At 48.5% G+C, this 26,563-nt stretch overlaps 1 protein-coding gene across 1 annotated transcript in view; it reads left to right on the top strand.

Moving 5' to 3' along the window:
• ADGRB1 (adhesion G protein-coupled receptor B1) overlaps positions 1-26,563 on the top strand; it is a gene marked incomplete at both ends in the record, with an annotated part of 203,242 nt that overhangs the window by 93,330 nt on the left and 83,349 nt on the right. The window contains one exon of the mRNA XM_084209835.1: positions 24,289-24,430. Coding sequence (XP_084065961.1) covers positions 24,289-24,430 — 142 coding nt within the window. The remainder of the gene's footprint in view (positions 1-24,288; positions 24,431-26,563) is intronic.

The following is a 26,563-nucleotide window of genomic DNA, read 5'->3' as shown; positions in this document are numbered from 1 at the left end:
TTCAGCCTGTCTGACTGCACTCACAGTGTGCAACCAGGCAGATGGAATTGTGGTCCCAGGAGGCTTTTTCTAGCCCTGGGTGAGAGCAGACAAAACAGGGCAATGCAGTGAAACCCTGTCACATCTTCAGAGCCTGAGGATTTATCCCTGGGCTCTGGGGCTGCCAGGAGCACAAAGAAGGGCAGATTTCAGGGGGCTGTTTTGCCAGACACCTCCTTTGTTACAAGGACGCCTTTTCCTGATTTTGATTTATTAATCCCAGCCCCTCTGAGTGACTCTGAGATTTGTGGGTGGCACCTCTGCCTCTCTTTTGTCTTTCCCTTGCTCCCAACTCCTCGTGACATGAAATAAGAGGGGAGAAGATCAGGGACTAATTAGTATCTCCTAAGATCAGGGACTGGGAGTGGTTACCTGGATTCCAGGTGCTTCAGGAAAGAGGTGGCAAATTCTGTCAGCACAAGGCAGATGACCACGTGGCTGTGTCCATCCTTGTTTGGGACAGGAGTTAAACTCCTTTGTCCAGAATTGTCCATAGATTTGGGAAAGCAGGTGCTGGATTGTTCTCCAGTTTCACAGCACAGGATGCAGGAGAAGCTGAGCAGGAGAACACAGGGCCTTTGCTGCCTGCCAGCAGAGCAGGGTTTAATGGCTCTTGACAGAAGGGAAAAGGGGAAAGGACGGAGGATTCAGAGGCCCTGAATCAAATGTTCCCTTGCTTCCCCAGCCAAGTCAGGAATATGGGTGGAATTAATGAATTCTCTCTACAGACCTGGCAGAAGCCAGACACTGACACCTGGAGGATGCTCCCACTGGGAAGGGACTTTGGGTTCAGTGATTTGATTCCCAACCTCAGCTCAGTGCTGAGGGTGAGAGCTGGAGCCTCCTGAGGTTCAGGATGGTTTCTGTGTTCACATGTGTTTGTGCTGTGTATTCTGGAAAAAAAACCCAAGCAAACAAGCACCAGGAGCAGCTGATGGAGCTGGAGGGAGGGGGACTCAGCCTGGAGAAAAGGAGGCTCAGGAGGGACCTCTTATGGCTCTCCATAAGTCCCTGACAGGAGGAGCAAACAGGTGAGGGTCAATCTCTTCTCCCAGGTAACAAGTGACAGGACAGGAGGAAACAGGCTCAGGTCACACCAGGGGAGGCTTGGATTGGATATTAGGGAAAATGACTTCATGGAAAGAGTAATCAAGCCCTGAAACAGGCAGCCCAGGCTGGTGGCTGAGTCACCATGTCCAAGGGATTTAAAAGATGCACAGTGTGGCACTTGGGGTTGAGGTTTAGTGGTGAATGTGGCAGTGCTGGGTCAAGAGTTTGGCTTAAGGATCTTTTCCAGCCAACAATTCCATGGCTCTGTGCTTGCATCCCTGTCTTGCCTGCATCCCTGCCAGCTCTCCTGGAGCCATCTTCATGGACATGCCAGGCTGCTGAGGGTGGCTTGTGGTGGAAATCCAACTTGACTTGCCAGGTTGCATGAGGGGAGTCCAGGCTGTAACAGCACAATCCAGGCACCCGTGTGTGCTGGTGGAGAGCTTTGGATCACAGCTCCAGGCCTTGAAGTGTGAGGAAAAAAGGCAAATTGGGGAAATCTGCTGCCTGATTTTGATGTGCTCTAACTCCAGTGACACAACAGGGTGAAGCTTTGAACCAGCTTCAAGGCAGGCTCAGGTGCACGGAGGAGATACAAAGAGCTGCACCAGCAGAATGCTCTGCACCCTCTGTGTGTGAAATTCAGAGTGGAGTCACTTTATCTCCATGTGCTTCTTTTCTGGATTGATTCAGTCTGGTTTTATGGGCACAAGAAATTCTGTCTGGGTACAGAGCACCACTTCCCAAATGGTTCTGTCTCTAAACCTGCAGATCTTACCAGGTCTGTATCCTCTGGAATATTGGCTTTGCTGGGAGCTGAGGGCTCCAGAGCAGCCTGTGCATGACTTGAGGAAGGTGTGTTTTGACTACAAGTGCCTCAGGACCAGGGCTGCACAAAGCCCAGACCATGAGCACTAGGTAGGTGCTTGAGCAGGTGATGTTCAGATGAACTTCTTAAAACGCCTCATTTTTTTAATGAATCCTTGAACAGCAAGTGAGAAACAGCAGTATCCACCGCAACCAAAATAAATTTTGTATTTCTAAAATTTCATCATAGAATTAGAGAATTTTTTGAGTAGAGAGGGGCCTGAAAGATCATCCCATTCCAACCCTGTTCCACAGACAGGGACACCTTCCACTATCCCAGGTTGCTCCAAGCATCATCCAACCTGACCTTGGACCCTTCCAGGGATGGGGCAGCCACAGCTCCTCTGGACAACCTGTGCCAGGACATCACCACCTTCTCAGGGAAGAATGTCTCCCTAATATCTAATTTTATCTATTTTGTCCATTCCAGTCCCAGACACCTCATTCTCATGGTGGGTCTCCATGGGGAATGGTCAGGGTGCAGGTTCTTGTGTCCATGCCATTGCTCAAAGGTGATGGACTGGCAAGGTGGACAAGGTAGGACTGATGGATGTGGTGGAAAAGGCTCCAGAACAGGCACGCTGTAAATAATGATGGGCAAGGTTTGCCCCTGTTTTAAAGAGGAGAAAAGGACTTGTGTTCATTTTCACCTGACTGCTTGTGTGCCGTGCTAGAAGATGAAATGTTCTGCTAAAACAGCAGCAAAAAGAGGCCACAGTGCCCAGGATGCAGCCCTTGTCTAATGATGAACTTTCTGTGTGTCTGGGCAAATCAGTGTAAGCTTTGTGCCTCAGTTTTCCCTGAGCCTGCTGTGCTAAATAACATCAGACAACTCCTTGAAATGTCAGGGAATCTGGGAGCGAGGAGCTCCTGTTGGTGAGCAAAAATAAGTATTCCTATTAATCACTGAGAACTGGTTATCTAAAGGTGAGTTTGACGGTCAGACTGGTCACCCAGAGAAGCTCCCGTCGTGTTTTTTATTTTGTGTGGGCAGCAGAGAGTGTCACCACATGAATTTTGGTCTTCATGAGGTGGAATGAAGAGACTCAGGGCCACCACTGTGAGACTGCTCACGTGAGGGCACAAGACACCAATCTGTGCATGCCACCTGAGCTCCCCATGGCCTCTCAGCCCCATGGCAGAGAGGATTAGCAAAAACATGGAATATCCAGCCTGCTCTGACAACCAACTCAATGTGGAGCTCGACAGATTTTCCCAGTGGCCATCCTGAAAGGCAATGAGCAAAACTCCTGGAGAGGACAAATCCTCTGTGTCCGGTACATCAGATTTATTTGGATGCACTTTCACCCTCAGTCAGGAAAATAACTGATGCAGTGAGGTCAGAAAGCCCAATTTCACAGAACAGAATGATTTTCAGACTTGTCAAGGCTCTTTCCAGGGCTTTGCAAATCCTTTAATTCAATTACAGCGCTGGCCAGTTGGAAGATGAGTGTTCATCTCCCAGAGCTCCCTTCTGCTTCAGGCCGGACCTGCATCTCCAGGGGGTTTAATGGACATGTGGAATGTTGGTGGGATGTCAGGAGGGGGTTTTCTGGCTGTCTCTGGGGGAATAAATTCACCCTCTGCCAGAGCCTGGTGCCTGGCAGGGTGAGGGTGGTGAGGTCCTGGCACTGGGTGTCCAGAGAAGCTGTGGCTGCCCCATCCCTGGAAATGTCCAAGGCCAGCTTGGGCAGGGCTTGGAGCAACCTGGGATAGTGGAAGGTGTCCCTGCCCATGGAAAGGCGTTGGAATGAGAGGATCTTTCAGGTCCCTTCCTGCCCAAACCACTCTGTGATTTTATGGTGGTGGCCTGGAGCCTGGCCCAGCAAGAACAATGATCTTCCTGGGTTTGAGGAGAGCCTTTCTTGCTGCTGAGGATGGAAGTGCTGGTGATGCCTTTTGAAGGCTGACCTAGAACAGAGACTGGACAGAGCTGAAAAATAAAGTAGGGATTTATTAGAAGGCTTTAATGGATACACCTTGGGCAGCACAAGAGCCCAGCCAGGGCTACAACCAAAATGAACCAAAATGGTCTCAAAGTGGATGACTGGTAGTGGGGTCTCACACTTTTGTAAGTTCTGGTCCATTTGCATATTGGAGTTAATTGTCCAATTACAGCTTTAGCCCATGCAGTCACATCCTGCTTGCTTATCTCTCTTCAGCCCATGTTGTTTATGCTCTTGGGCCTGAGATTTGGATCGGTTGTCCTTGGTCCCCAGCTAGAGAAGGAATTGTTTTGTCTCCCTGCTCTGTGAAGAGAGCTCACCATCCCCTAATATGAAGCTCAGACCCACAGAGTAAAGCAGCAGAGAATCTGAAAAATATAAAAGCTAAAACCTGAGGCATCACAGACAGCAAAATGGGTGGGAAGCACATCAGTCCCCCTCATTTTTGGGTGATGGATCCAATCCACCACCGGCCAGCCAAGGAGACCAAAATGGAAAGGGTCATAATTGCACTGATAAGTGTTGGGCTGTCCTCAGAACCAGAACTGTGTCATTTTCAGGTGGGGAAGGAGAAACCCAGGGAGTGATCTCTCCTCTGTCACCCAGGAGGAGCAGAGCAGAGCCACAACTCAGCTCTCCTGCCCTCTCTCAGGGCTCTGCTGGTGGCTCTGAATAAAAGTTAACTGTAGCCTGGACTGGCAGAAAAACAGCCCAGAGGAGCTGGGATCCAAGAGAGTGCTATTCCTTTTTAGCCGTGGTTATTATTTATTTAATGGTGCATAGAACTCATATGTCAAATCTTAAGGAAGAAATCTTCAAACCTCAGCAAGGCTCCTGACAGCTTCAAGGGCACTGCACAGGATTATCCCAGGGATTATCAATATGCATGTGATTTTTTTCACCCATAATCCTAGGCTGGAGTCCGGGCAAATGGCTGTTGCAGGTTTTTTGGCTGTCAGCTGGGATATCTTTACCTTTAATCTTCCATGCCAGCCCAAATTGAAGCTGCAGTAATGTATCACTGCTGCTGGGAATTGCATTCAGACAGACCTTTTCCCGTCCTGGTATCCCATGTGTTGGTCAAAACAGTGCTGGAGAGTTTAGTGACATTTAAAATATGTTTCAAGGGACTGTTTGGTACTGGTTACTGTTTGGTACTGCCTCTGAGGGAGGCAGAACTCTGTGATGTAAATGCCAAAAATCCAAGAAAAATGTGTCTCCAGAGCTGCTGCATGTGGAACACAAGGAGAGTGGAGGGAGCTCCCTGTGTCCAACATTACTGCAGGATCTGGGTCCTGGCTGGGAAAATCATCTTTCAGCTACAAAAGTACCTGGAGAGAAGGGATTTTTGATACCTAAGGTGTAATTTAGACATGCCCAAGACATGGAGATCCAGTGTGAATGCAGGGATGGAGAAAGCACACACATGGCTGTGGCTGTGTTGCAGACCAAGGAATTTTTTCAGTCATCAAAGTTGCACTGATGAGTCCCAGGAGAGAATCTGCTGCTCATCCCCAAGAGAAACACCTCAGGGTGAGGGGGGACACTGAAAATGCTTTGCATGAGACACATGGAACAGGGCAGGGGAAGAATCTTAAAATTGCCATTGGAGTAGAATAGACTAGAATAGACTAGAATAGAATAGAATAGAATAGAATAGAATAGAATAGAATAGAATAGAATAGAATAGAATAGAATAGAATAGAATAGAATAGAATAGAATAGAATAGAATAGAATAGAATTTTCAGTTACAAGGGACTTAAGACAATCATCAACTCCAACTGCCCAGCCAAGTTGGGATAGTTCAGGGCTATCCAAAAGTTATTAGGAGGGTTTTCCAAATCCCTCTCAAAAGCTGACAGGTTTAAGACATTTACCACCTCTCTGGGAAGCCTGTTCCAGTGTTTGATAACCCTCTGTGTAAAGAAATGCTTCCTAAAATTCAGTTTGATGTGATAGTGAGGTGCATTCTGCCACGGTGTTCCCAGGAACATCCTGTTCGTGGGACAAAAATGGTTTTGATTTTTTTTCCAGGTAGCTATAAAAAGAACTCCCCTCTCCACCCCCGCTTCTGGAGGGCTGCTGTGTTTGTCTCCACTCAGGCATCAGCACCTCCCAAGTGTTGTTAGAAACGGTATCACAGCACCGGGCATTTCCCGGCTTCCCAGCTCGTTTCTACCCAACTCGCTCAGTTTACAAGTGCAAAAGATGCTTTTGCTAATTGCCAGCTCTGCCAGCTCCTCCTGGGATCTGGGAGGCAGCTGAGGTTGTCCTGCCTGTTCTCTCTCCAGCAAAGAGCTGCTGCTGCAGTCTGTGAACCAGGACTTACACGACTCCTATTACTGTCATGCCCCAGCATTTTGCAGCTTTCAGTGTGCTGTTATTGCAACTGGAGCTGAAAAAAACCCAAAACAACTCCTTTTCTAGGTCACTTACGGCTCTGAATTTTCTTTTACATTTGCCTTCACCCAGATTAGTGTTTTTTGAGGGTTTAGGAGGGAGCAGTGTTGGTCCAATGACAAGTGTCACTTTGCTTTGGAGGCTTGCAGGGGTGAGACAGCTTCAAAATGCAGCAGAACTGACAGGAACTCTCAGAACATTTTCTGCTGCTCTGAAGCAGGAGCGATGTGGGGACCTGCTCTCAGGTCCCCTGAACAAGGAGCATTTATTTTTGTCCTCCTGGCCTCCCTCCCTCCCCAGAAAAGCTTTCAGAAGAGGTGGCCTGGGAGCCCCCAGCTTGTGAGCAGTGCTCCTTCACTCTGACACCTCCTGTCATCTCAGGAAAGAAAGGAAGATCAAACAGGAGGATGGAGTGGGAGCTGTCACATCCACTGTACTTTTCCTGCTCGGTTCTGTTACCCTTGGGCAGGTGAAGGCTGGGACCAGCAGTTTCATCCCTTTGGTCCTAACCTACCTGTCTACTTGCTGCCCACTCTGCGTGGATGACCTTGATTCACGAGCCAGCAGTGTTGGCAGGGATGTTTCAGAGGGGCTGAGGAGAAAACAGCCAGATTTACACCTTAGCAATGTGGTTTCCAAATTTTTTTCCTTTCAGGACTCCTGAGTGTCAAACTAAATGTTCTGATCGACTTTCTCCACAGACTCAGGTCCTCTTTGATTTCCAGACTCTCTGTCTCTCCCCCCAACTTGTTCTGCTTCCTTGGTGGCTCCAGAAAGTTTGTTCCCTGCAAAATCTTCACTGTTTATTCCTTTATTCCTTATTCTGATGCTTTTCTGCATCTCTCCTCTGGACATTCCCCTCTGCCCACCTTCCTGGCTGGGATGGAAGCAGCTGCAGCAGCAGGAATCTCCCTTTTCCCACCCTCTGCAATCTGATCTCCTCCTTTGGAGATTCCTGGCTCCAGGTGCCAGCTTGGATTTCGGAGAAAGCACCCTGGCAGTGAGCACTCCTGAGCCAGAGGATAAAAGCTTCCTGCTGGGATTTCATCTGCATTTCATCTGTGATGGTGATACTGCCTGGCTTTATCCCCGTGCTCCCTGCCTCCCCTGGGTCCTGGCAAAGAGAGTGCCAGGAGGGTTGAGTGCATTCAGCTGTTATTGGCTTAATCCATGAGATATCAGTGAGGCTCAGGGGGACTTCTGAATTTCCCAGCTTGGGAGATAGAGACCCAGTCTTGATCCCTGCACCACAAGCCTTTGAGCAGCAGGAGTTGGTTCTCCCTCTGGAAGGATGTTCCAGCGTGGAAGCAGAGTCCAGGGAATCCGTTCAGGTCTGCAGGAGGTGCAGAGGAAGGGTTGAAATGATCACCCTGCCAAGGGAGGAGGCAGAGATAGATGTGTTTGGCACTGGTTTATGTGCATTTTAGTGCTGGGCAGGTTGTGTGTGAGGGGAGGGGGGGGGGTAGTGGATGGGCAGGAAATAAAGGACATTTCACCCCTAGGACTATGCCTGCTGCTGCACCATCAGCAATTCCTGCAAGAAAGGCCACTCCTGGTGCTGCAGAGCCCAGACAGGACAGCAGAGACATTTTTCAGTAAAAATTGCTTTAGCCAGCACAGTCATCATTGGTGCTGCCTTATAATTGGCAAGTATTTAATTAGCTAAGGAATATTCCACATCTTCTCACTAAGTGGGAAGTCAGAAACTCCCTTTGGGATGAATGCTCTCCCAAACCTGTCATTGCACCTCAGCAGAACCTCAGCACACAGAGCACAGCAGACAGTTGAGTGTGAGCTTGCACAGATGCTGCAACATCTGTCCAATTTGGGAAAGGTGGGTGGCTGAAGGTAGGGGTGCCACTGAAAGTAGGAATGGAATGGCATGGAGTGGAGTGGAAGGGAATAGAATAGAATAGAATAGAATAGAATAGAATAGAATAGAATAGAATAGAATAGAATAGAATAGAATAGAATAGAATAGAATAGAACAAAAGCCACGTCCACTGCCTGGGTTTTTCGGGGAACTCTCTGTCCTTTCTGATTCCAGATGTACAGAGATACAGCAGGATCTGAGATAAAGCAGGATGGGGAGGAGAGAGGAGAAAGCCTAATGAAGAAATATTGCTGGGAGTAGAGAGGCTTCCACCAGCTTGTATCTCTGCAAGCCATTTTTCCTTAGCAGAAAGTGGCTTTAAAAGGTTTTGATGGCAATCCCTCTTTGCATGAGCTCCAGACCGGCCAGCAGAGTGTTTGGGTACCAGCGTGGCTTTGGTTAAACACATTTGCAGTAGCAAAGCTGGGAAAGGACTCCCCCTCCTCCCCCGTGACCTGCTTTCCTGAGAAAAGCACAAGCAGAGCCGTGTCGCTCTGCTCAGCACCTGCTCCTTATTCCTGCTCCTTGCAAAATTGCTGGGGTGCTGTGGCCCCATGCCTTTCCTCCCAGACATCCATGGCAGAAAAGCAAGAATTAGAGCAGAGCTGACCACAGTCATGCAGTGTACTTAAAACCACTAGGACTGTATGGCAGGAGAAACCTTTCTGCAGGAAAACCTCTGCCAGCTTTGCAGGTCTGGAGCTTGATTTGTGTTTGCACCTCCTGCCTGTGTGGGCTGGAGAAGGGAAGTTTGCTCTGCTATTTTCTAGCTTCACTACAATCCTCTGCTTTGCTGCCAGTGGCTCCCTGCATCCCTGCATCCCTGCATCCCTGCATCCCTGTGCATCCCTGCATCCCTGCATCCCTGCCTCCTCACAGCTGCCAAGCTGTGACAAGGTACCGTTCCCAGCAGCCTGGCAGCCTGAATCCAGCTGCCTCACTGCCGCTGTGTTCCTGCTCCTCCCGAGGGATCTCACCCTCTTCCCTCTGATCCACCCGGGCCCTGCCCACCAGGGAGATGTTTACATCGACCCCCGTGGTGAGACAACATCAGAGCAGCCCCCAGGAGGGCTGGGAACGGCGCGTTCAAGGAGAGGGGGCAGCGCGATCCTAAACATCAGCATTTATTTATTCATTAGCGTTTATTTAGCCATGGCTGTGCCAGCCCCCTCACTGCATTAGCATCATCTCGATTTCCCACAGGTTTCCTCCCCTTGTACAAGTGCAAATCAAAAGCAAAACCTCTGGATTCCTTTCTACACCCATGTAAGTAAGGGCAGGAATCACACTGATCCCGTCAGAGTGGGTGTTTTGCCATTTGTTTTGCATTTTATTTGGCCCCTCCCTCCCAAAACTTGTAATGAAGCAGCATTTCATGTGACAGGACATTTATGACTGCTCCAGGCACAGCATAGCAATGAGGAGGTGGTGCAGCATCCCTGATCCAGGATCCAAACGACCTTCAGGGGCAGGCAGATGTTGCTTTCCGAAATTCGAGCTGGGAACAAGGGAGGCATTCCGTGTGTTCAAGGAGCTGCCAGCTCAGCTTCACTTGGCTGCTCTGCTCCCATGAAATGCTCATTTCGTGGTGTGCAGAGGAAAAGGAGGCCAAAGGGAAAGGAAGAACCAAAGGAAAGCAGTGGCAGGGAAAAAAGTGCACCGATCTGAGCTCACGCTGACTAAACCTTCTCATCTTCAGAGCAGCATCCCCATGCCTGTGTGGGTGTGTGCCTGTGTTGTCCTACTCTCACCTGGCTCAGAGCTCTCTGATGTCCTGCTGGAGGCTTGAAGTGCATACTGAGTTTGATTTTGATGTTTCCCTGAGGTTCTGCTCATGGGAATCCTGCTAGGAACAGCGAGGCTCAAGGCTGTGTTTGTCCCAGGAGAAGGGTTGTACCATAAGCGACAGGTTCACACAGCTAGGTCGTGGCTGCCCCATCCCTGGAAGTGTGCAAGGTCAGGTTGGATGCAGCTTTGAGCAACCTGGTCTAATTTGGTCATTGCTCATTACAACGAGCTTGAAATGCCCCTTCCAACCCAAACCATTCCATGCTTCTTTTGTGGGTGCTCCTAGGTCCATATCACCCAGGAAACTCTCATCAGAATGTTTGAAAAAAACACCTCAGGGTTTTAAAGAACTGAACCTCATGACCTCATCAAGTTCCTCCACCCCCCTCACTCTCCCAAGAACAGGGTCTTAGATGCTCCAGTGGAAAATGTGAGTTGCTGGTGCTAAAAGGAGGTGGCAATGCATGAGAGACCTTTCTCCCGGCGATCCTGGAATGGGAATGTGCAGCAGTGCAAAAACCTGATGTGCTGTGATGGGACGAGGATCCTCTGCTCCCAGGGCTGGAGCCCAAGGCTGAACCTGCTCCACCTGCTCCACTTTGATGGGGATGTTGGCTGAGCTGTCTCTTCCTTTGGGCTGTGAAGGAGCAGGTGTGAAAAGGTGCGCTCCCACGTTGAGCTCACCCACCATTCCTTTGGAGCTGGCTGGCGGGAGATAAATTAGGAAATGCTCAGTGAGCAGACAGCCCCAAAGGGCTCAGCACCTCCCCTGGATTCAGAGTGACTTGAAAATACCCCCAGAATTTATGTGCACAGTAGCAAACCCTTCTCTAACAACTGCTTGCATCTCCTCTCCTTTACTTCAGTGCAGGGCTTTCAGTTTTTTAGGGTGATTGCCTTCCCTTTGCTTTTAATTGGATGGTGTGAAGCCATCCAGAGTTCTTAAATCCAGATATCTCTGCAACTGTGATCCAGCTGCATCTGTGAAAACTTTATTCTTAGGAGATTTGTGTGGGTTTTGTGAAATGCATTGAAGCAATTTGTACCTTTAAAGGGCCACATTTCCTCCTTGGTTACGGTTAATCTTTAATCCAGCATCTTCATCTTTGCCTGCAGCACCTTAATTTTGCTTCTTGATTTAATTTCTTTTACCGTCTGCTACCTCCTCCCATTCCCAGCCCCTCTGTCATCTGCCTGATTTATTTTTCTTTGTCTCTTTATCCTCTAGCCCTGTGATCAGCCATTAAAATGTTCTGATTTAGGTTTCTGAGAAGCAGCATCCCCTGGAGCTGGGGTTTGGGTAGCAGGAGAGCCATCCTTCTTCCCAACCTGGCCCTGGGGCCTCCTGAGCTCTCGGAGACAGGGCTGGGATGTTGGCAGCACTGTTTGTTTGCTCTTTTGGGAAGTGTTGTTTAGAGGTAGACAGGAGGCAATCTGCCTGTCTCCATCCCTGACTTTGCCATGGAAAGCTGGGAAGAGCATCAAGATGGATATTTCAGAGAGGGGGAAGCTGAAAAACAGAGGGCACAAGGGACAAGAGATCTGGACCAGAGCTGGGACTTTCAGGCTCTCTGTTCAGAGCTAGCAACAAACTTTCATCTCCCCCTCTCCTTTCAGTCCCACGCACCAGAGATTTTGGGTTCGAAATCCCCAAGTGCACAATTCCAAAATCCCCAAACCATTGCCAGGGTTTGGTGTGAGCAACCATGGGGTGATGGTTGGGGTCATGTCAATCCTTCTGCTCCCCTGATCTCTGGCTGAGGGCTGGTTTGGGGGCTCTGAGGGGTTTTAGGCTCAGTTGGGGCCATCCACAGAGTTAGGAGTGCTGGGCAGCGAACAGGACACGTGAGAACAGAGGATGTGAGTGAGACATCTCCTCCCAGGTGTTTGCATTGCTCTCCCAGCCTTTAATCCAAGCTCATTTGTACATCCTTGAGCAGCCAAAGGGAGCGTTTCCAGCTCGTTCACTGCTGGCTGCAACGTCCTACATTTCTATTGGCACCTGCTAGGCTCAGCAAAATCATTCCCTACTTTGTTTTCCCATTCTTCCTATCTTTCCCACGAGGCTTGAGTGTGGGACCATGATGTCCAGGTGCAGGAGATGAGGGGTCCTGCTAATGCACTCAGTTCCTTGGGGGATTTTCCCTGGAATATTTTCGGTACATGTGACAAAGCTGCTGCTCATCCCTTTGGTGCATTGATTGTTTCCTGTGAAAACAGGAAAATTTCCCAGTTTCTCAGGAGTGATTATAGGATGACTGGCTGTTATTCAGGGCGGAGAAAGAGGATTGCCTGGACCAGCTACAGGTTAATTCCTGATGTGGAGCCGCATCCTTTTCTAAACAGAAAAGCAGAGTCCCATCTTTTGGGCCATGATCCAGTTTGATCCTTCCTAGCTGGAGAGGGAATAACTGCAAAACCAGCCCCATGTCTCTGGCATCTTGTGGTAATTGGGAAATTATAGCAGGAAAGCTGACATGGAAGCTGAGGGAGCGAGCAGAGCATCTTTGTGTCCAGCTGGAACGTGCACACAACACCTTTGCTCAAACAGGCAGCTTCAGGAGGGTCCTGCAGGGCCAACATGAGGGCACAGCAGCCCAGCCCTGGCTCCAGTTCTTGCCATGCAGGACCTGCCAAAACATTTCCATGCAAGCCCAAGGACACCAGAGGAGCTGCTCCTGGAGAGAAGCATCCTGCAAGGCCTGGATAAGCAGCTGTGAATGTCACATAGGGGTGGGAGGGAGGCAGATCCATCACTTGCTGCTCTCACCTTGTCCTCTGCTGGAAAGCAGCCCTGTATGATAATGAGAGCAGCCGTCCTCCTGCTCGTCTTTCCATCCCCCTTCTGTCCCACTGATACACTTCCCTCCACTTGGAAAAGTCGGCTGCAGAAAGTCCCAACCTCTGCTCACAATATTTTCACAGTGGCTCCTGTTTTTTGCCTTTTCCCCAAGGTGATCTTGATACCCAATGAGTTTAGGCATGACAGGGAATTGGTTGAGTTACCAACACTGGAGGGATTTAAAAAATGTACAGATGTGGCACTTGGGGACACAGTTTTGTGGTAGTTCTGGCAGTTCTGTGTTATCAGTGGGACTTAAACACCTTTTTTGACCCAAACTATTTGATGATAGTATCATTTTTATTGTTCTGATACTCTGGTAGCAGAAAAGCTCCAATGGGGCTGCTTTACCCCAAAATATATCTTATTTATAATATACAATATATAATATTTAGAATATTGCACAATTTTAATTTTATTTATAAATCTTATTTGCAATCTTACTCATAGCTCCTAATCTAGGAATTATGGCCTGGATTTCTTACACTGAAGGGATTCCAGAAATACTGTAAAGGTGTTTTTGGCTCTGGATAACAATAAGAAATTTAAGTGCAGAGGGTAAAGACTTGGATGAATAAATTGTTGATCTGTTGTAGAAATAGACTGAAAGGAGCTTGCAGTGAGGTGGGTGTCAGATATTTCTCCCAGGTAAGAAATGACAGGACAAGAGGAAACAACCTCAAGTTGCACCAGCGGAGATTTTGGATATTTGGAAAAAAAAATCTTCATGGAAAGGGTGGTCAAGCATTAGAAAAGGCTGCCCAGGGAACTGGTGGAGACACCATCCCTGGGAGAGCTCAAAAAATGTGTGGATGTGGCACTTGAGGATGTGTTTTAGTAGCATACCTGGTGCAGGTTGATGGTTGGATTTGATGATTTTAAGGATCTTTTCCGACCTAAACAATTCCATGATTTGATGATTCCATGGAAGCAGTCCAATGTCATCTTCTGCAGCCACTGCCATGAGCTGACCTGATGGTAGCAGAGTTTGCAGCGTGGCTAAAGATGAGAATTATTTTCCTTTTTTCTTCATAAAGCCATGAAGCCAAGGGATTATAGGGAGCTGTCGGCTTTTCCGTTTCTGTTTCACAGGGTTCTGTAGAGGAGCTGGAAAATGTCATCCTTTTAAAGGAAAAAAAAAATACACAGGACAAAAAGACTTCAAATATGCCTTACAGGAAAAATAAAAAAACAAACCAAAAAACAAAACAAAACAAACAAACAAAAACCACACACACACAAAGACCAAAAAAAACCCACAAAAAATCCCCAAAAACCACCTCAAAACCAAAACAAACAAACAAAAAAAAAAAAACTCTCCCACATGATACTTCAAGTTCTGATCCTAACTAGGTGCTGTGGGAGCCACCAGATTTGTTGTTATTAAACAACCACTAAAACTGGGGTAATTCAATCACAGAATGGTTTGGGTTGGAAGGGCTCTTAAAGACCACCCAGTTCCATCCCCTGCCATGGGACAGAACCTTCCACTATCCCAGGTCACTCCAAGCCCCCTCCAGCCTGGCTTTGGACACTTCCAGAGATGGGTCAGGAAGGAATGTTCCCCTGAGTTTTGTGATCAGCGGCTTTTGAACTGGTTTAGAACATTGTGACGCCTCACAGGGATTTCCACATTCATTTCTGATTTAGAGACCAAGGACACAAGGCTGAGTGCCTTTGGTTTCTCCATTCCTCCTCTGCCTAGGCCATGGTGTCACATTTTCAGTATGAAAATTCTGACACGTTCAGGATTGTTCAGTGGAATATTGGGTAGGGCAGAGGAACCCTTCTGGGGGCTCATCCCAATGAAATATCTGTGCTGTGGGAAAGAACTTTGGCAGGGGAACACCAGGAGATTGGTTGTGGGCCCAATGGCAAATTTCTCCCCCATCCCACCCTTCCATAAAACCATGGTTTAGGTTGGGAGGGACCTTAAGGGTCACCCAGTTCCAACCTTCCACCAAACCAAGCTGCTCCAAGCCCATCCAACACAACCCTGACTGAAGCAGCTCCTTGGAGACCAAGCCATGGCACAAGTTTCTCCTTCAAGAGATGATTCTTGCATTTCAGGCCGCCTTCTGGAGCAGGGCTGGGAAGAGGGAAAGTGCTCATTAATTCTCCACCACAAGCTCTGGATTTGAAAGGCAGGATGCAAGCCCAGGAGGCTGATGGTGGTGGGAAGTGCTGAGCTCCCTCTCAGGTGGGATGGCCTGGCCTTGTGATGAGAATCATTAGAGCTCAGCATCAGCTGCACTTCTGGTGCCTGAAAAGATTATCTCCAGATAATCTTCGGGGTATTTAGCCAGCCATATGCTTTATTTCAATGGTAATATCTATTTCTTTGTGTGTTTGAACGTTGTTTATGTTAATTAAGGCTTCAGACTAGAGGCTGCATATGGGCTGTTTCTTCTTTTCTTTTTTTTGTTTTTCTTGGCCTAATTTGCAGATAGAAAGTAACCTTTTCCCCTGAAAATGCTGCAATTCAGTGTGCTGTGCTCATGAATTCACAGCTGGGCAAAGGGCTTGCTTGTCTTATATCTTTTCCTGTCCCTCTCTCCCACACATACATAAAGAGGAAATCCCAAATATTCCTAATTTCCCACAGATCATGAATCTTTTCTAAAATCACAGTTATCTTAATTCTGCTTCTGTGATTTCTAAAGGAAATCACCCCAAACACCTTGAATTAGGGGTCTCTGAAAAATAAAATCGAATTAATATTCCTGATCTGGTTTCATTTTCCTTCCACCAAGCAACTGGATCAAGAGTATGCTTTTTCTTCCTTTTCCACATTTTCCATTTTCATTATTTTTTTGGTTTTTTTTTTTCCAAAAGAGCTAATTTAATAATAGCTGCTACTCTGATTATTGATCTTTTCAGACTGACAGAATATTGTTCTGGTCAGTGCCAGGCCTGGGCTCCTGGGGTAAGGGTGAGAAAAAGGGCATCAGTGCCAAGCAAAACTTGTAAGGAAACTGAGAAACCTGAGTCACTTAGCAGGAAGTTTTATAGTGCTTTTGGATTTATTTTATTATTATTATTTCTGTAGAGAAACCAGAAAACTCAGTTAAGGGATGTGTGGATGTATTTATTGACTGCTTATTCCAAATATCAGAGCTCTGTGGGTGCCCTCTTACAGGTCTGTATCCATTCACATCTCCTTTGTGTGCCTCAGTTTCCTTCTCGTAGAATGCGTTGGGTTAGAAGGGGCCTTCAAAATCATCTCATTCCATGGGCAGGACACCTCCCACTGTCCCAGGTTGCTCCAAGCCCCATCCAACCTGGCCTTGGACACTTCCAGGGATGGGGCAGCCACAGCTTCTCCGGGCAACCTGTGCCCGAGCCCCACCACCCTCCCAGGGAAGAATTTCTTCCTTCTATTTAGTCTGAATCTCTCCTCTTTCAGTTTTAAATCACTCCCTTTGCCCTGTCACTCCATTCCCTTGTCCAAATTCCCTCCCCAGCTCCCCTGGAGCCCCTGAAAGGGGCTCTAAAGTCTCCCTGGAGCTGGACATTCCCAGCTCTCCCAGCCTGGCTCCAGAGCAGAGGGGCTCCAGCCCCTGGAGCATCTCCACGGCCTCATCTGGACTTATTCCAACATCTTTCCTGTGCTGAGGATCCCAGAACTGAATTCAGCACTCCAGGCTGGGTCTCAGCAGAGCAGAGGGGGAGAATGCTCTCCCTTGACCTGCCCACACCATGGGGATCCAGCCCAGAAGCCCAGGACACATTTGGCTTTCTAGGTTTTGAGCTAAATAAGGTTGATTTCCTCAAATGAATGTAGGAAAATTGCTGGGCTATTCTTTATTTCATTGGAAGTTCAGATTTCATTTTGAGCCCCATGGATTTACCAAACCTGTGGTACATTTCAAATTCAGAGGCTCAGAAGTGCAGGATTTTTCCAGGAGGTTTGGTTTTGCTCCAATAAGCCTACACTGCCTTGCTGGATGTGTGAGATGTCTCTCAGGATTTTCAGCAGCATAACTGAGAGCTCAGCCTGTCTTTGAACCAGTGGATTGATCACAGAAAGGGAAAATTATCTCTTGGATAACAGAATGACCCCTGTGAAAGAGTTTTGCTGGTTTTATTTAGTTCTTAGGCAGGTCTCAACTAAGCAAAGAGTGATCACTGCTTTGGTACTGAGGACATCCAAAACATTCCAAGCAGCTGCAGTGTTAAAGATTGATTTAAACCCGTATTTAGCTTAGTGTTTAATGAATTTCAGCATTTACCTCTCTGGCATGAGATCCTTTGTAACTGCTTTAGCAGCCAATCAAAGATTTATTCTATTTTATTTTTAATCAGCCTATTTTTTTCCAAAGCTGCAAGCCTTTTCATGTCCCTTTCTCTTAGGAACCATCCACTCTTTAATTCAGCCCTGAGGTCCTGCACAACCAGTGACTCTGACACACTTTTTGCAGAAATATGATTGCAGGGGTTTTTTTTTTGTGTACCGGGCTATTGTGCAGAGCCAAAGTGTCTGAAAGGATCCTTGGGGCAGCCTTTGGCTGGAAATGAAAATTGCTTTTGGGAATCCCACAAAAAGGATTAACTTTGACTTCATCTCTGGTTTGTTCTCCAAATTAATAATCAATCTGCCAGCTGGACCTGTGCCAAGCACTCGCCTGGTTGGAGAAGAGGGAATGGCCCACGTGAAACGAGAACAGTCAGAGAACCACAGAGTTGGTTGGGTTGGAAAAAAACTTCTGAATATTCCTTGTATTTCTAAGATCTCAAACATCTACCCCAATTTTAAGAACTCTGTTCCATGGCTCTTCCCACAACAAAAGCTTTCCATTTGTGCAAATTCCTGTTCAGAGCAGCATTTCTGTTTGAGAAAGTCCTTAAGCATGTGCTTAGCTCCTGTTTAAATCTACAAGACAGTGCCTAATTGCTTTTCCCCATCAAGTGCTCAAATGATGTTCAGAGTCATGTTGTAACATATGGTGAGACAATTTCTTGTGCAGCATCATTGGAATTACACCGGAGATAAATCTGACCACGGACGTTAGAGACAGAACCGACTTGTCAGGTTCCCTGCTCACCCTCCCCAGACAACGTTTTTTACGCCAGTCTGGTTTGGGGATTTCTACAATTCCTTTTTGACTGGGTTGTAATCACTCTGACTGCACTCTCCTCTAATATTCTGCCCACGTTTTCCCTTTAGTAGAGTTTCCTCCTTCTTGCCTCCACTCTGGAGACTGCCTGGAAATAATTCCGCTCCCTCATTAGCGTACCTGGATTCAATATTTGTGAAGAACTCAAATTCTGCTCTTTTTCTTTGCCTCTGAGCTTTGAGCACGGATTTCCCAGCACAAACCCAGTGTATTTTTTGGCAGTATCAAAGGCTTTTCTACTGCTTTACAAATGAAACCTGAACCTACAGGCAGGCACACATGAACACACAAATGTTCCTCCCCTTATGGACCTGTTCATTAATAGCCCATTGTCTTACAGAGCTTTTCATCAGGCCCACGGTGAATGGATTTTGCATTCAAATGTGAAACATGCCCTTTTTTCAATCTATCTGCTTTGTAATTTGAACTGCTGCCAGTGAAATAATCTTTAGATGGCAAAATCCAGCGACTGAATTTTGAAATTTGAGTTTAAGGATTTCAAGTCTGCACTGAACTATGAGGCAGTTGGTAATACTTGATGGTTGAACCAAACACTATCTGGGCAGGTATCTGCAACCAGCAAGACCCAAACTCCCTCAGATGTGTTTCCCTGGTCCTTGGAGAAATCCCATTAGATCTTTCTTAGTGGTACTGAGGGTGAGATCTGCAGCAAGTGATGCTGGAAAGGCTCAAATAGTCACAAACCATGAATGGGTTGTCCCAAAATCATAAGGAATTATTGTGAGACCTCACCAACAACAAATCCAACTCTGGGACTTCCAACAGCAGAAGGACATAAAGGTGCTGGATGAGTCCAGAGGAGGCCATGGAGATGCTCCAAGGGCTGGAGCCCCAGTGCCTGAAGGGACTCCAGGAGAGCTGGAGAGAGACTTGGGATAAGGGAATGGAGTGACAGGACAAGGGGGAATGATTTGAAACTGAAAGAGAGGAGATTCAGATCAGATACAAGGAATAAATTCACCAGGCCCTGGCACAGGTTGCCCAGATCTGCTGCCCCATTCCTGGAATTATCCAAGGCCAAGTTGGACGGGGCTTGAAGCACCCTGGGATAGAAGAATGTGTCCCTGCCCATAGCAGGGGGTTGGAATGAGGAGATCTCTGAGACCCCTTCCAACCCAAACCATTCCAGGATTCTACATCCATGCTGGGAATCAGTGAGAAGAGGCTCATGGCTCTTCTGCCACGTCCTCCTACCTCCAAACAGCTTTTCCCAACCCATCTCCAAGCTCCATCCCCAAAGGGTGCAGAGGTGTTGGTATCCAAAGGGTTGCAGGGCAACGAGAAGAGGTAATTAGGGAGATCTGCAAAGAGGAAGGAAAGGATGAAAGAAAAGTTATTCTTCTGAGGATAGTAAAACCAGAGGAATGAACATGGTCTTTGGAGCATTTGAGTGGTTTAATGACTGGTAATGACTAATTAATTAATAATCACTGGTAGTAATGAAGGCCAGATTTTTGTTTCCCATTAAAAGATGTAGCTGGACTTATTCTGAGGTGATTTACACCAAGTTCCTGACTCAGCACATCCACATCACCCATCCTTTATGTGATTTATAGCAGCTTTTAAAGCAAGAACTGGATGGCTTTGATCCAGTTGCTTTCTTTGAGTCCAACAGGATAAATAAGCAGGCACCAGACCAGGTCTTTGAAGAGCAAAAGGTGGTTATTTTAATTTTTAATTTTTTTCTTGCCTCAATATCACTGTGCACTTTCTGTGTGCATCTAGAAATGGATTTCAGGCTGTGCCAAGTGTGGCTTTGGCCCTGGATAGATTTTATCCTAATATTGCATTCAGTGCTGTTCTGTCAGCTTTTCTGCCATGGGAGTGTGAGACCAGGCACAGCATCTGGGGAGTGTTATTTGTTTTCTGATACTTTCCCTGGGGTTTCCTGTTCTTTTTGGTTTTCTCATATATTTTCTTTTTTTTTTTTTCCTTTTGGATGAGGTTACTTCTGTTGATGTATGGCCCAGATCTGTCCTAGTTTACTTTGAAAGCTGGTAAATGAGAAAAGCTGGGCTTTGGGATTGGAAGTGATGTGAGGGCAAATGTATTCCCACATTTGAAGGGAGTTCAGGTTCCTTGGGGCAGGGGGTGTCTGTGTGTGGCAAAGTAAACAAAATTGATGCTCCAAAAATGGGAGATTTAAGTATTTCTATTTGTTGGGAAAGGCTGCTTAAACAGAAAAAAGCTGAGGGTAGAGTTAAGGATGAAAGGACAGGCTGGGAGACCTGGGGTTGTTTAGTCTGGAGAAGGGAAGGCTCCAGGGAGATCTCAGAGCCCCTTTCAGTGGCCAAAGGAGCCCCAAGAGAGCTGGAGAGGGACCTGGGACAAGGACTGGAGTGACAGGACACAGGGAATGGCTTTAAACTGCCAGGGAGCAGGGTGAGATGGGATATTGGGAAGAAATTCTTCCCTGTGAGAGCAGAGAGGTGCTGACACAGGTTTTCCAAAGAAATTGTGGATGCCCCATCCATGGAGGTGTCCAGTGCCAGGTTGGGTGGGACATTGAGCAGTCTGATCTAGTGGAAGGTGTCCCTGCCTATGGCAGGAGGTTGGAAAAAGATAATCTTTAAAGTCTCTTCCAAAACCATTCCAGAATTCTATTGTTAGGGGCCTTTTTAAAGAAATTTTCTAGATAGCCTCAAACCCATAAATGAAAAAGAGCACAAAAACTCCTCAGCTAACAAAAAAACCCCACCACAAGCCAAATGCACAAATATCTACAAAAAAACCCCACAAACAGTCTGTTAGAGAGGGCAAGTAAAAGCTGCTGTGGAAATCTAGACAAAGGATAAATTGACAGCAAGCAATGCAAATTAAAAGCTTGAAAAATACAAGAGAAAAAAAAAGTGTAGGAATTTTATTCTTCAGACCAGCAAAGCTGAATAAAAAGCAAAATTCAGAGTCTGCTAAACCCACAATAAATCCTGATGGTATTGGTTTGTCACTAGCTTGAAATGACAGATTTATTTGTAATAATGCAGGAATTTCAATAAACGCCTGTATTCTGTAATTGGAAGAGAGCCTGGTTCCTTAATCCACAACCCAGCCTAATGAAATACTTTTCATTACACCAGCAGCTGAAAAACCTGCTATACATCATCCAACAAAGTGAGATGTGTGCAAGAGTAACAGGACAGAGCAATTTGGAATGGGAGGGTTTTAAAAGAGCAGGTTAAGACTAATTTGGGATCATTGCTCTTTAGGAAAAGGAAGGTGGAAGAGTTCCCCAAATCTGGAGAGAGGAGCATGTGTGTGTAAGCACAGCCACCTCACATCTGTCTTAGGCACAATATCCATCTGAAGAGGGATCCAAAAATTTAGGGATTGTGGGTAATATTATGATTATAATTGAATAATAGCACGCTCATTAAAACAGAGGCATTAATAGCAATCAACTTATGGAAAATAGATTTTTGTCAAGCTAAATTAATACTTTCTAGGAGAATACAGAACTGGTTGTTGGAGTCTAGGAATTTATCATTATTTGTACACATCATAAATAAGCCATTTTACTCGGTGACAGTGGATAAACAGAACAACTCAATAATGCAGATCTTGGAAATACGAGCAGCACGTAGAAGGGAGAATACAGAATTCAGATTTCCCATGAGACTGGCCTTGGATCTCCTGGTCCCTTCCAGAAAGGGTGTTGGGGGATGTCAGAAGGGGCATGAAAGAGAGCAAAGAACAATGCCAGGGTCTGAAAGCCTCCGAGAGATGATGTGACAGCTCAGAGAAAATCATGTGAAGAGCTGCTGATCTGGAGAAGACAGATTTATATCCCATGAGATGGATGGATGGAGAACCACGGGATCACAGAATGGTTTGGGTTGGAAGGGACCTTAAAGATTATTTAGTTCCAACCCCCTGCCATGGGCAGGGACACCTTCCACTAGACCAGGTTGCTCCGAACCCCCTCCAATCTGGCCTTGGTCACTCCCAGGGATGGGACATTCAGACATTTAGTAGGGTCCAGATATTTAGAAAGCTCTGGATGAGTACCAGGAAAAAAAAAGGTTCTGTGTATTGCCTACAACTTCTACAGTAAAATTAACTTAGAGTTTTTTATGATTTTTTTTTTAAACTATAAACAGTGCTCTAACCCAAACCAGAAATAATTCAGGGAAGCTCAGTGTCACATGTTGAACAGGACGTGAGGGGACACTGAGAGCAGGACGTGCTGGTGCTCTGTCACCCGGGCCATGGTGGCACAGGGACGTGGAGGGAGGCTCAGAATCGTTGTGTGAGGAGCAGGTCAGAGCCTGCACCAGGTCAAGACCTGCAAAGAACTTGTCTGTGACTCAGGGCAGGTCCCTGGAGCCAGCAGCACAGAGCTGTCCAGGCCATCTGTGGTGCACCCAAGGCTGCTGAGCAGCTTGGCTCCATCTGGAGCTGCCGTGGGTTCGCTGCTGGCGTTGCTGCCGAGGTCCCCTCCTCTGAGGATGGTCAGCTGGGGAGATGGGACATCTTTCCCCACGTCCCTTCATGGCAGATGGCCCTTTTGCTCTGCCTCCACATCCTGTCTCAGGCCCCTGTGAAGCCCAGGTTATGCACAGGGATGCTGATCTCCCCATTTACTGAATTTCTGCACTTGCTCTCTGCATCTGCACTCCCTGAGTGATCATATACCAGGAGATAGGACTGCACAAGACACAGAAGCAATGGGTGGAAAATGACAGCAATTTTTGGGTCCCCACTGTCCCAGCACATGAGGCAGAGCAGCAGATTCTCCTTTTCCCTGGCTTAGCCCCTTGTGCTTGCACAGAGATGGGGCTGCAATCATTTTCCCTGATGAAATCATCCCCCCGTGGGATAAAGACCATGGAGAAATCCCCATTTATGGCCCCTTCCCCATTCTGCTGCTTCTCCCCAGGCTGAAAGGATGCCAGGAGAAAGCAGGGATCTGTCCCTTTGATGTCTTCAGGTCCCTCTGGCCATGAGGGAGGAACATCCCTGCCATGCCCAGAGCTCTGGGAATGTGGGGAAGGGCTCAGGAGGGTCCTGGCCTGGCCTTTGGAGAAGGAACAAGGGAGGGGTGAAGTTGTGAATTGGGGTTCCCGTGGTTGGGGGAGGTCTATACCCATCTATATGGGGTGTGGAGCAGGGGCTGGGGGGTGTAGAGATGGGGCTGTGGGGGCAGTGAGGTGTATTTTAGGTCCACAATGTTATATCCATAAATGGGATATGTGGGACAGGGCTGTAGGGATGGGGAGGTGTGTTCAGGTTGTGTAGGGACAGGGCTGTAGGATTATTTATCTGTGTTTCCCACGTGTGGATCATTATGGTGGGTGTCACAGGGCTTTAGGGTTGTGCATGGATGTGTTGGTGGAAAGTTGTGCACAGGTGTGTGGGATAAATGAGGCAGAGTTGTGGGGTTAAGGGTGTGTATATGGAACAAGTGGGACAGGGCTATAGGCTTAAGGAAATATATATGGCACATGTGGGACTGGGCACAGGGCTAAGAAAGTGTGTATGGGATAACTGGGAAAGGGATATAGGGTTAAGAAGGTGTATAGGGGGTATGTGGGGCAGGGTTGTAGGGTTAAAGTGCGTGTGGGATAAGTAGAAGGGTTATAGAGGCAAAAGGGTGTATATGGGACCTGTGGGACAGGGCTGTAGGGTTAGAGGGGTGTGTATGGGATATGTGGGACAGAGCTATACAGTCAGGATGGTTTATATGAGACATGAGGGACAGGGCTACAGGGTTAGGAAGGTGTATATGGGACATGTGGGACAGGGCTATAGGGTTAGAGGGGTGTATAGGGGATATGTGGGACAGAGCTATAGGGTTAGGAAGGTTTATATGGGATATGTGGGGCAGGGTTATAGGGTCAGGAAGGTGTATATGAGACATGTGGGACAGGGTTATACGGTTTGGAAGGTGTATATGGGATATGTGGGGCAGAGCTATAGCGTTAGGAAGGTGTATATGGGATATGTGGGGCAGGACTCTAGGGTTATGCATCCATGGGGTGGCTGTGTGGGATGAGGCAGTGCAGTTATGCGTGCACATGTGGGATAGATGGGCTATAGGGTTAGGGGGATGTATATGGGATATGTGGGGCAGGGCTATAGGGTTAGGACGATCGTGAGACCGGGCAGCCCGGGGGCTGCAGGGAGCTGTTCACATGTGAGGGGGATGATGGAGGGGTCACAGCGGGGCGGGGGAGCCGCGCACGGACCAGCACCAGGACCAGGATGGAGACGCAGGTCCGCTGGGGGGTTGGTGGGATGGGGGCGGCGGGGGGCGCGGTGCCCGCTCCCCGCCCGCCCTGACGGCCGCTCTCCCTCTCTCCCCGCTCCGCCGCCCCGTCCCTCCCTCCCTGCTCTCCTCCCTCCAGCAGAGCCTCCGCCTCCGCCTCTCCGCCCGGCGCCTGGTCCTGGCGCGGCTGCCGAACGGTCCCGCTCGACGCCTCCCGGACCAAGTGCCTGTGTGACCGGCTCTCCGCCTTCGCCATCTTAGCCCAGCTCAGCCCCGACATGGTGAGTCCCGCCGGCGGCACCGCGGAGGGAGGAGCGGAGGGGCCGGGGAGGCGTGGGGACACGCGGGGGACAGGGCGGAATGGAGCGGGAGGGCAGGCGACGCGCCCGGGATGCAGCGGAGCATCCCCGGCGCGCTGCTCTCGGGTACCGCGGAGGCGCGGCGGGGACAGCCCCGAGCGCTGCCGCCGCCGCTGCTGCTGCAGTCCGGTGTCACCGGGACCGTGGCGACACAGCGTGAGGCTTTGCATAACCCTCCCCCTTCCTTCCCCGCCGTCCTTCCTCTCCCCTTCCCCCCGACCCTGACCGCAGCTTTTGGGGACACACACGCGCGGACATCGCGGGTGCTGCCGCGCTGCTCCCCTCGTCCTCCCCATCCATCCTTCCATCCCTGCGCTGTGCCTTGGGACGTGAATCCCGCTCAGCGTGGGGAGCCGCCGGCCTCCGCAGGCGTGTTCACTGCCGTGGGCTCCCCACGCACGGAATCTTTCGCACGTGGCTTCTTTTGGGGGGGCGGAATCGCCCCGCTCCGCCTCCCTCTCTCCCCGCCTGTCTCCATCCCCGCCTCGGCGTCCTTGCCGCTACCCCTCGCAGTTTTGGGGTGTGTGTGGCGGGGTTCCCATTCTGGAATCGGGGAGCGTGGAGGGGAGGAGTTGTGAAGTTTTGGCCGCTTGTCGGGGACACGAAGTCGGTGCCGCGTCTCGGACGGAGCCTCCGGAAAAAAAAGTGCGAGATTCCTAGAAATTATCACTGGGCGGCTGCACCCTGAGTCAGAGCACGGGGAGGGTGCCAGGGCACTAAAGACGGCGCTGGGGTGGTCAAAAGACGCTTCACAGGCTCCTCTCTTCCACCTTGTGCTTTTGAATTTGGTTTTCTTTCCTTCTTTATTTTCTTTTTTTTCTTCTTTTTTTTTTTTTTTTAAGTAGTTCATCCCTTTTTGGACAGTTCCCAGGTTCACAGAGTGAAGCCACCCCCTCCTCCACCTAAAGCTTCTCCATCTGCCTGGGCACTGGGAGTTACTGGGCCCTTGCAATTATTTACTAATTATGGCTTGCTCGTTAAATGCTGGCTTAATTCGGCAAAAGGGGAGGGGAAAGGAAGAAAGGAAGGGTGAGCGTGGTAAAGGGAGAGGGGGGATCACATTTTCCAAGATGAAGGTTTGGTTTATTATTAGAAACACTAATGTATTTGGTCCACTAGTTACCATGGAAACAACATCTGCACTGAAGTGGTTTTAAAGACACAGTGTTGGTTGTGTTTGCCTGGGCCCCGAGCAGGCCCAGCCACCACAGGGCTGGGAAATGGGCTCTGGGCTCTTGGGCAGAGCAGCTTTTGGGCTCCTCTGGACAGAGGCACCAACTCTGTGGTCTCAGATAGAGATATTCTGGCCGAAGGATGCTCAGAGGTAGGACTGGGAGCGTGTTCCCGCTTGGAAGGGCTCTGGAAGCAGCTGGTTGCATCAATCCTGGCATCCCTGCACCCAATCTCCTTCCATGGGCTGTTGTTTCCTTGTCCTGCCACCATAAACCAAGTGGGCAGGGAAGCAGCTGCTGGGCTGGTGCTCTCCAGGAGAGTTTCCAGCCTTCTTGAGGTGGACAGGGTGATCTCAGGTGAGCCAGGTGGGATTTGTCACCTGCCCTGGGAGCTTGCAGGGCTTCACCTTTCCCCCCAAGCTCCAGCAGCTTTAAGGTCTGGCTCCAGAGGTTGTGATCAATGAGTGAGCCTTGCCCTGCACGGGAAGGACTCCAAGCTATCCTGACAAAGTTTTGGGAGGTTGCATGGCTGGGGAAAATAAATTGGGATTTCTGCTGCAGGGAGGCTTCTAAGGCAATGCCTGAAATGAGGTGAGCCCAGATGTGCAGCTGAGCTGCTGGGGAAGGTCCTCTGCTGATCCATCTTCTGGAAGTGGGCAGAGGGTCAAGAAGTGTGGGAAAAGCAAAGGGAATCTTTTCCTTGGCTAACACAGAAGTTTCTCTTATGTAGATTTTGTGTTCACACACTGCTTGGTATTATTTAATTAAGCAGCCTGGGAAAAAAATGGTTAATCTGATGTGGCCAGATGCTGCTGCTCCATCAGCTCCAGGTGTTTCAGTGTTATCTGGATAACACGGGGTGGGTGTCAGCCCTTTATCATCC

The sequence above is a fragment of the Fringilla coelebs genome (genome assembly GCF_963513975.1).
Source record: "Fringilla coelebs genome assembly, chromosome: 1".
Taxonomy (NCBI): Eukaryota; Metazoa; Chordata; class Aves; order Passeriformes; family Fringillidae; genus Fringilla; species Fringilla coelebs.
Note: the sequence above shows the minus strand (reverse complement) of the source record. Positions and strands in the feature narration are given on the sequence as shown.